Source organism: Conger conger, chromosome 9 (genome assembly GCF_963514075.1).
Source record: "Conger conger chromosome 9, fConCon1.1, whole genome shotgun sequence".
Classification (NCBI taxonomy): Eukaryota; Metazoa; Chordata; class Actinopteri; order Anguilliformes; family Congridae; genus Conger; species Conger conger.
Window position 1 is genome coordinate 60625187 of NC_083768.1, and position 10000 is coordinate 60635186.

Below are 10000 nucleotides of genomic sequence, written 5' to 3' on the forward strand. Positions count from 1 at the left end.
ACTACCTGTCCTTCTCAGGGTGTAATGTGCTCTTCAGTCTTTGCCTATTAATAATAATAATATTAATTAAAGTATGATCGTTGGCCCAGAACAATATAGAATAAGGAGGTTCCCCAAAGTCACCAGCCTCAGCCTACAGGAAGTGACATCACCTGTGTGTCTTACAGAGGGGGAAGCTGGCCGTGCTGAGTGTCCAGGCCAATAAGATCACAGACGTGTCCTGCAGCCACAGTCACCAACACCACGGTCACCTTCCTGGTGAAGTGTCTGGGCAGGTAAGTCTCTCAGGTGTACATCCGACCACGGACCTGAGATGCTCAGTGTTGTGAGGCTAAACATGAGCTGAGGACTGAAGGAAATCTTACATCCTAGTTCAGTGTGAAGAAGTTTTATTTCATAATTTAATTCATAGTTCAATGGGGAAATGTGTTTCTGGCTAAATGAACTGCAATACCTTCAGTAACCATTGGAGTTTGCAAGCTCTGGGGGTAAAGTCAATTCCCCCCCCCCCCCTCTCTCTCTCCGTCTCCCCCCTCCCTCTCTCTCTCTGTCTCCCCAACTCTCTCCGCCTCTCTATCTCTCTCAACCGCTCCCCCCCAGCCGGTCTCCCCCTCCCTCTCTCTCTCTCTCTCTCTCTCCCCCCCCCTCCCTCTCTCTCTCTCCCCCCCCTCCCTCTCTCCTCCTCTCCCCCCCCTCCCCCCTGTCTCCCCCCCTCCCTCTCTCTCTCTCTCTCTCTCCCCTCCCCCCTCTCTCTCCCCGTCTCTCCTCCCCTCCCCCCCCTCCCTCTCTCTCCCCTCCCCCCCTCCCTCTCTCTCTCTCTCTCTCTCCCCCCCCCCCTCTCTCCCCCCCCCCCCCCAGTGCCCCCTCCTCCGCCTGCACCATCATCTCTGACCGCCCCCTGCAGGCAGGTGAAGAGCATGGTCTGTGAGGATGTGGCGCCGGGGGACAGGATGTGAGGTCACGCTCAGACACACCTTCCTGCAGCCGGGCTCCTACTGCGTCAACATCACGCTGGAGGGCGGGGCCAGCCTCGCCCTGGCGTCCACGCACGTCACCATCCAGCCAGGTGAGTCGGGCGACCGCAGAGAGCTCCTCATTGGCTTTAAGGGAGAGTCACATGACTGGCGACATGGCTCAGGCAATAAGAGCAGTCGTCTGGCAGTCGGAGGGTTGCCGGTTCGATCCCCGCCCGGGCTGTGTCGAAGTGTCCCTGAGCAAGACACCTAACCCCAAATGCTCCTGACGAGCTGGTCGGCGCCTTGCATGGCAGCCAATCGCCGTTGGTGTGTGAGTGTGTGTATGAATGGGTGAATGAGAAGCATCAATTGTACAGCACTTTGGATAAAGGCGCTATATAAATGCCAACCATTTCCCATTTACATGACCCACAGAGAACTCATTAAAGGTGAGTCGTTACCCCCTCTCTCTGCAGTGTCTAAAGTTCTCTCTCTCTCTGCAGTGTCTAAAGGTCTCTCTCTCTGCAGTGTCTAAAGGTCTTTGTCTCTCTCTGAAGTGTCTAGTGGTCTCTCTCTCTCTCTCACTCAGTGTCTAAAGGTCTCTCTCTCTCTGCAGTGTCTAAAGGTCTCTCTCTCTCTCTCTGCAGTGTCTAAAGTCTCTCTCTCTCTCTCTCTCTCTCTCTCAGTGTTTAAAGGTCTCTCTCTGCAGTGTCTAAAGGTCTCTCTCTCTCTCTCAGTGTCTAAGGTCTCTCTCTCTCTGCAGTGTCTAAAGGTCTCTCTCTCTCTCTCAGTGTCTAAAGGTCTCTCTCTCTCTCTCTCAGTGTCTAAAGGTCTCTCTCTCTCTCTCTCTCTCAGTGTCTAAAGGTCTCTCTCTCTCTCTCTCTCAGTGTCTAAAGGTCTCTCTCTCTCTCTCTCTCTGCAGTGTCTAAAGGTCTCTCTCTCTCTCTCTCTCTCTCTCTCTCTCTCTCTGCAGTGTCTAAAGGTCTCTCTCTCTCGTCAGTGTTTAAAGGTCCACAGCCTGTAGAGGTGGTGCTGAGTGCTGCCGCTGTCCTGGTGGCCATCTTTGGTTTCATCGCCTTCACCGTGTACAAGTGAGTCCCTGAAACGGCACCATATTTCTCTGAAGCTGTGGGTCTGGTTGAAGCTGTGGAGTCTGGTTGAAGCTGTGGGGTCTGGCTGAAGCTGTGGGGTCTGGTTGAAGCTGTGGGGTCTGGCTGAAGCTGTGGGGTCTGGTTGAAGCTGTGGGGTCTGGCTGAAGCTGTGGGGTCTGGTTGAAGCTGTGGGGTCTGGCTGAAGCTGTGGGGTCTGGTTGAAGCTGTGGGGTCTGGCTGAAGCTGTGGGGTCTGGTTGAAGCTGTGGGGTCTGGTTGAAGCTGTGGGGTCTGGCTGAAGCTGTGGGGTCTGGTTGAAGCTGTGGGGTCTGGCTGAAGCTGTGGGGTCTGGCTGAAGCTGTGGGGTCTGTCTCCACAGGCGCTACAAGGTTTACCGCCCAGTCAGACGGTCGCCGGCGGAGACGGAGGAGGGCGGGGTCAGGCTTCGTTTCGAGAGTCTGAGGAGCTCGCTGTTTCCCGCCAACGAGGAGAGGAGCCGTCTACTCAACGACAGGCTCCCGCTGTAGGCCACACCCACAAAACATCTACACCCACCCTAGCCACACCCACCAAATCGGCTTTAGCCCCACCCCTATCCTAGCCACACCCACCACTGATGCTGGCCACACCCACTCTAGCAACACCCACCAAAGCAGCTTCAGCTCCGCCCCCTGAAAGCTGCAGCCTATGAGCTTGTAGATTAGCGCTTTGGCCGTTGCTGCATACATGACCACGGCCCAGGGGGATGCAGGAATATTAATGCAGAGAGAAACAGGGGCTTTGCACTGTGCTAAAGCTAAGCTGTGCTAAGCAATGGGGTGGCTTCATAATGAGTGCCCCCAAGAGATGGCTTCTGAGCCCAAATGATTTGGCTTTTTTTTTTTTTTTTTTTTTTTTTTTGCTTTTGTTTGCATTTCCCTGTGTGGAGGGTATCAGGACATTCCCTCTGCTTCTCGTGTCTTAGTGAAGTAGATTTAACCGTCTAAATGTACTAAAGAGGTTTCCAAACTATCCCAAAGAACTTGTGTGTTTTTATACGTTTTATATTCACCTATTGTAAATGTAGAGCCTGGGGGAGCCTGGGTATGCGATATCCATCACAGAATTGAGACTAACTCTAGCAGTGCTTCACTTACACAGTTAATGGAATATTGTAATGTGCGTAGGGGGAAAAGACTGGTTTTAATAAAGGTTTTAAACAGTTTCCTCTTTTCCTTTATGCTCTCCCAAGTGCTGGGTAACAGAAGTGTTCCATGACTGACAGCACAAAATCCTAGAATTTAAATAACATCCAGGAAGGTCTTGAAATAGTGGAACTCAAAACAATTAATTGATTGGAGATGAGGCAGAGAAGGAAAAAACGGACGCACTTAAAGGCAGACTACGGAGGAGATGTCTCTGTGATTCAACGCCACCTCTCAACCCTGCCTAGACCCCAAAGATGACGGATGCTCGCTCATCTAGACACCTATGAAAGCTAGCGAGGCCAGGTCGCTCGTGACACCGCATTGCAGACTGCTAGAATTACAGCAATAGCGTGTTCCTACCAGCGAAGTAACGGTAAACGGTAAAATGGTAAATGGTTGGAATTTATATATCGCCTTTATCCAAAGCGCTGTACAATTGATGCTTCTCATTTACCCATTCATACACACACACTCACGCCAAATGGCTGCCATGCAAGGCACCAACTAGCTCATCAGGCGCATTTGGGAGTTAGGGGACTTGCTCAGGGACACTTTGGCAACCCTCCGACTGCCATTACCGCCGGAGCCAGTGTCGCCCAAGTCAAGTAGTTGACTGACATTTCCCAAAGCAAACCCCCCCACATCGCTGTCATCATATGCAGGAAAGTCAGGATAGCCAGCTTTAGCGTAACTTAATGCGAGGAATGAACAGGCATTCATTAGCCGCAGCCAAACACAGCACCCGAGTGTTTCAGTCTGCTGTAGCCAGCAATATTATGTCATTTTTCTACATCATTGTCGCTTTTATTTGTAACGATGTCAGCAAATGTCTCGTACCTTCGCGTAGCAAACGTATCTAGCAACATGGGTGGCCACCTCCCCCTTCAGCAGATCAGAGTAGGCCTAACGTTAGTCAAGTCTCCCCCAACACCTCCCACCGCCGTTACGGGTGTCAGTAACGTTAAATTAGCTAATGTTGCTATCAGCATAGGCTAACGGTAAATCAGACACTGGCTGCCCCCATACAATATCCACTTAGCCAATTGCAATAACTGAAATGTATGTTGAAGACTATTCCTTTTATATCACCTAGTTACATAAAGACTCAGCTTGCTAAGCGGTTTGGTGTTCGTTCCTATTCTACAAACGATGATCTTGATCTTTGAATCAAAGCAGTAGGCTATAATACGTTAGCAAATGTTGCTAGGCAATCAGTACGATCATCGGTCTAAATTCATGATGGCGACCGCCGAGACAATATCAACTCGAATCGTAAGCGCACGCATTAGTGAAATTGCTCAGAAATGACGACTGAAAGTGGGAGGAGGCGGAGGACTGGGTGACCTCAGGCCACCGTCACTGTGCGGCCTACCAGCCAACCCCTCTGGCAACGTAAAAAAAAGCACGCATTCTCCAACTAAATGAAAACGAATTTTGTCAAAAGGGCGGATATTGGTGGTCTGCGGTAGTTCCAAAGTTATAAATGACACTCAGGATAATAGTCGGCCCATTAGCTTGAGATAGTAGGCATTACTATATTGCTTTGTAAAATCTTGGACCCAGTAAAAAGCAGGACATAATGGCCAGCCAGCTAACAAAAATAACTGAATTTACTTTACGGCAGCTAACCAACTTTACTGAACGGCAACCTTTACCTTGGCAACCAGACATGCGTTAAAGGCGAACAATGTTTGCAGCTTAAATAAATCGCAGCTAAGCAACGAATCTAAGGTATCAATGTAATATTTGTTAAGTGCATTTTAACAGCCAAATGATTTTAACGGTAAGCTAACGTTCGCCAGCATATTCAGACTTTTCTGTTCACCAGGAAATGCGCGGGAAACAAATGGCTTCTAATGGGGAAAACGTGAATTAATGTTAATGTTAATTTAAAATTGTTAAACCATAACAGTTTGCTGCAAACATAGTTCACCACAAATGTTTGCCGTCTGGAATGCACGTCTGACGTCTTTGGAGTTCGGTTATGAGGCTTCTGGGTAAAGTGTGCAGAGTGAAGACAATCAGAAAGAAGAAAATCGAGGAGCCATTTTGTTTATTCAGAGGCATTTTGACAGTGGAGCTGTGTCAGGGGCACTGGGAGAGAGGCAGGGCTGCTTCTCTCCCAAAATTCAGTCATTAATAAACATGATTTACCACAGCCATGAAACTCAAACATAATACAAAACCAGCAGAGAGAGAGAGAGAGAGAGGGAGAGAGGGAGAGAGGGAGAGAGGGAGAGAGGGAGAGAGAGGGAGAGGGGGAAAAGAAAGACTGAAAGTGAAAGAGTAGGCTGGCCTTTTGACTGCTCCAATTTACAGAATGAGGAAAAACAAAATTTAATCAATAATCAACATGGATTGACCTTTCCCAAACTGATGCATAACTCCAAAAATTGTAAAGTCACAAAAACACCAAATCAAAGAAAGCTACACCACCTTTTTTCAGTTTTCAAATTAGTATGGGAAATGAACGTTTCAGATAATCATTCCTTATTTAATCTCTAATCTGTACATCATGGTTAATTCAGTGGGAAATAACTAACGCTAAAATAGGAATATGCCTCTGTTCTAATGTGTGTGTAAGAGGTAGATCATTATCCGTGAGGACTGGAGGTGAACCCTGGCTGGGGGAGGGGGTGGGGTTACCCCCATTCTGCCTAGCCCCCCCAATGAGGTAGACAGATCTTTACCACAATCAAAAACCATATTTACATTCTGCACCCAAACAAAACAAAAACAAAAAAAGCCTTTTTTTTTTTTTGCTTACATTTTCTTTGAGAAAAAAAAAAAAAGTTTATCTATCAACTGCCCCCCTACTGCCCCCCATCCCCAGATTTGTCATTTTCAGTGAAACCTGCGCGAGTCGACGGTGCAGTAAGATGGCCGGGTCTGTAAACGTGGCTGGGTCTGTAAACGTATCCCAATATTACTGACGTATCGTACGAATTGAATGGTTCCCATCCCCAGCCACATGGAACCACCGTTGCCATGGAATCCCGCAGTCGGGCTGGAGGAGCCCCGGGCGCGCGGGGGGGGGGGGGGGGGGGCAAGCTCCGCCCCTGGACCGCCACACACCAGCGTCAGCTGCAGGTGCACTTCAGAATCGGAGAATGTGGTCGGGCTGAACTCATCAAACACTTATACACCGTTTATAAACATACTCTGTCGTTAACGTTGTTGCAAAAGGAGGGGCTTAAATCCTGAGATCTGGAGGGTGCGTGTCAATGCTCCCCCTCCCCCACCCCCCTTGCAAAAACATGAAACCAACACTGTCCAAGAAAAACAAAACTTTTAAACCCCAAACTTCACACTATGCCCTCAACCCGCACCCCACCCGCCCCCCCCCAAAAAAAAAAATACTTCATTGCTGCAGTATGTAATGTTGGCATTATTCGGCATTGCTAGTCGCTGTACATGTCCTGTCCAGAAGATGGCGCTGAGGACCTCAGGAAAACTGAGGCTATTTAACACTCCCAGCAGCCACCAGCAGAGGGCGCTACAACTCTTCAATCTCAGTTAATACTCTTATATGTACACATATACTCTTATATACACACACACTTTACACATGTACATATACCTTTCGTAAAATAAAGAGTTGAACACACACTGGTGGCAGCTGACCAAATTTTTTAAATTTTCTTAAAAAAATAAAATGTTCAAGAACTATTAGCTTTATAAAGTATACAAAATACCACAAAGCAAAATAAAAAGAAAGGAACATTTTTTCATATATCATTTTCTTTTCTGAGGTACTAAAGCTTGAGGTAGTTTGGTAAAAAATGCATATTAAATCCATTATCTGGCCAACAGCATTTAAACACATCCCTTCAGAGCTCTGGCAGTGTTTCTCTATAAAACGCATCCGAATTTATAAAATGCCACTATCAATACTGGGACAAGAGTTTCCCTTTCCCCAATTCCCATTGAACAATCCCTGCCCCCCCGCCCCCTCCCTGCCCCTCCCCCCCCGCCCCCTCCCTGCCCCTCCCCCCCGCCCCCGCCCCCTCCCTGCCCCTGCCCCTGCCCACCCCCTCAGAAACTAGGCACGAGGGGGGCAACGTTTCACCATTTTAACATGGCGGGAGCATCAACAGATTCCAACACCACTGCAGGGGAGAGAACGAAAACAAACGGTTGATTTGAGGTGTTGAGTGTGTACCACATCAGGATGTGAAGAGGGTACATTTCTGTTCCAAAACTTTGGGACAAAAAGGGCAGAAAAAAAAAATAATAAAAAAAAATAATTTCCCAAAAAACCTGAAATGGCAGCAGAGAGGCTCCAGGAGGAGGTCCGTTTCCACGGAGACGTCGGCATGACGACACGGTGCGGGACATCTTCTGCAGCCGGCCCGGGGCCCTGGGGGTCCCGCCCGCCCCGGGGGCCGTCTGCACGGGCCCTTACTTCCTCCTGAGAGCGGACGGGGCCCCGGGGCCCGGTCTCTGCTGCTGCCGCCTCACCTGAGAGAGAATGTCCTGGATCTTCCTCTGGGCCAGCTGGGGGAGCGCAGGACAGAGGGGGTCACACACACAAGCTGGGACAATAGAGGGGTCCACTAATGCACACACACGGCCTCGCACACCCTCACCTGACTTGCATAGAAGTGTCCGGTGATTTTGACGACCACCTGGTCATTCTCATCGGGCGTCTGGTCTCGAGGCACCACCACCTCGGCACTGGTCAGGTTCTGCAGCTCGTTCACCTGTGAGGGATTCACAGGGTCTCAGCTGATCTAGGATCAGTTTCTGAACTCACACAGACACAGTCACTCACACACTCACACACTCACACACTCACACACTCACACACTCACACACTCACAGACACACAGACACACACACTCACAGACACACACACACTCACAGACACACACACACTCACAGACACACTCACAGACACACTCACAGACACACTCACAGACACAGACACACGTTACAGCAGCAGCTCTGATGCCCTGTAGTAGCAGCCCCCGGGCGCAGCAGGACTCCGCCTCCTCACCGTTTTCCCGCCCTTCCCGATCACACGGCCGGCGGCGTGAGACGGGACTTTGATGTGAGCTTCAAGCTTCACCTCCTCTTTGGGGCCAAAGAAGTTTTCCTCTTTCAACTTCCCAAATATCCTACCCTGAGCCTGTGGAGGGGGGACAGGACACCGTACTGATCAGCAGAACTGTCAGAACTGGGCCCAGGCAGAGAGCTGGAGCAGAACTGTCAGAACGCCCAAAGCAAACACCATGTTAAAGAATACACCAAGGCTGCCCAAACCTGTTCCACCTCATTCAACAGCCAGAGATCTCATTGAGGTGCAGATGAGTAACTCCAGGGACAGGGTTGGGCAGCCCAGGACTACACCAGCCACTCAACCAAGAATCTAGCATTAAAGCACCCCTCATGACCAGGTGTTCACACGCAGGCCGGGGGGGTAAATGAAGGGGAGATGCAGCCCCAGGTGACGGGTGACGGGCCGGGGGGGTAAATGAAGGGGAGATGCAGCCCCAGGTGACGGGCCGGGGGGGTAAATGAAGGGGAGATGCAGCCCCAGGCGACGGGCCGGGGGGGTAAATGAAGGGGAGATGCAGCCCCAGGCGACGGGCCGGGGGGGTAAATGAAGGGGAGATGCAGCCCCAGGTGACGGGCCGGGGGGGTAAATGAAGGGGAGATGCAGCCCCAGGTGACGGGTGACGGGCCGGGGGGGTAAATGAAGGGGAGATGCAGCCCCAGGTGACGGGTGACGGGCCGGGGGGGTAAATGAAGGGGAGATGCAGCCCCAGGTGACGGGTGACGGGCCGGGGGGGTAAATGAAGGGGAGATGCAGCCCCAGGTGACGGGTGACGGGCCGGGGGGGTAAATGAAGGGGAGATGCAGCCCCAGGTGACGGGTGATGGGCCAGGGGGGTAAATGAAGGGGAGATGCAGCCCCAGGCGACGGGCCGGGGGGGGTGTACCTTAAACTGGGCCTCTGGGGGGCCGGTGATGATCACCATCCTCTGCTTGGCCTCGGGCCCCTCAGCCGGAGCGATCTGCAGCCAATCACAGGACAGGATTTAGTCAGTCAACCAATCGGGTCACACCGGAGGGAGGGCCGTTATCGGCTTCCTGTTCTCAGGCCTCAATTACGTGATTGGCCGTTTGTGCGGTGAAACCGATCTCGCATTCCAACACTCAGGTCTGTATTTGATGAATGAATGAAGGCAGTTTGTGGAGCCTAACCTCGGAGAGATCCAGTGTGTGTTTACAGTCAATTAGCTCATTCAAAACACGGCACACAACCCAGCCCTCCAGGACCTGCCCGGCCCTCAGGGGCCAGGCCCTCAGGGGCCAGGCCTGCCACATTAACGGCACGGGCCTGAAGGGGAAGCATGCCGGCGGGCGTGGCCTGACCTTGATTGAAGCCCCAGCGAAGCGGGACAGCTGTTTGATGTGCTGGCCCTGTTTCCCAATGATGGCCCCCACAGCCAGCGCCGGGATGAAGAGGTGCACCGTCTCGGACTCGGGCTGCTGTGGGGGGAGGGGGGACCGTCAGAGACTCACACTCACACTCACACTCACACTCACACTCACACTCACACTCACACTCACACTCACACTCACACTCACACTCACACTCACACTCACACTCACACTCACACTCACACTCACACACAGCTGAGAGAACTGCTCCTGCACATCCCCTCTGTGACCAGCAGGGGGAGCCAGAGACCAGGGGCCAAACAGAAACTCTGACTGACGTCAGAAATAACTTTAGGAATCGCATTACTCCATCCCATC

General features: G+C 51.3%; 2 protein-coding genes across 3 annotated transcripts in view; one reads left to right on the plus strand and one right to left on the minus strand.

Moving 5' to 3' along the window:
* Window positions 1-2805, plus strand: part of gpnmb (glycoprotein (transmembrane) nmb) — a 24415-nt gene extending 21610 nt beyond the window's left edge. The window contains 7 exon segments of the mRNA XM_061256075.1: window positions 170-221; window positions 223-275; window positions 859-892; window positions 894-938; window positions 940-1066; window positions 1957-2047; window positions 2426-2805. Coding sequence (XP_061112059.1) covers window positions 170-221; window positions 223-275; window positions 859-892; window positions 894-938; window positions 940-1066; window positions 1957-2047; window positions 2426-2573 — 550 coding nt within the window. The 3' untranslated portion in view covers window positions 2574-2805.
* Window positions 2806-7281: 4476 nt separating this feature from the next.
* The window catches only part of igf2bp3 (insulin-like growth factor 2 mRNA binding protein 3), a 17322-nt gene continuing 14603 nt past the window's right edge, over window positions 7282-10000 (minus strand). For both annotated transcript variants that reach the window (XM_061254642.1, XM_061254643.1), the window contains exons 11-15: window positions 9614-9730; window positions 9178-9252; window positions 8233-8364; window positions 7823-7936; window positions 7282-7730 (exon numbers count right to left, since the gene is read on the minus strand). In XM_061254642.1, the coding sequence (XP_061110626.1) occupies window positions 7635-7730; window positions 7823-7936; window positions 8233-8364; window positions 9178-9252; window positions 9614-9730 (534 nt within the window). In that variant the 3' untranslated portion in view covers window positions 7282-7634. The remainder of the gene's footprint in view (window positions 7731-7822; window positions 7937-8232; window positions 8365-9177; window positions 9253-9613; window positions 9731-10000) is intronic.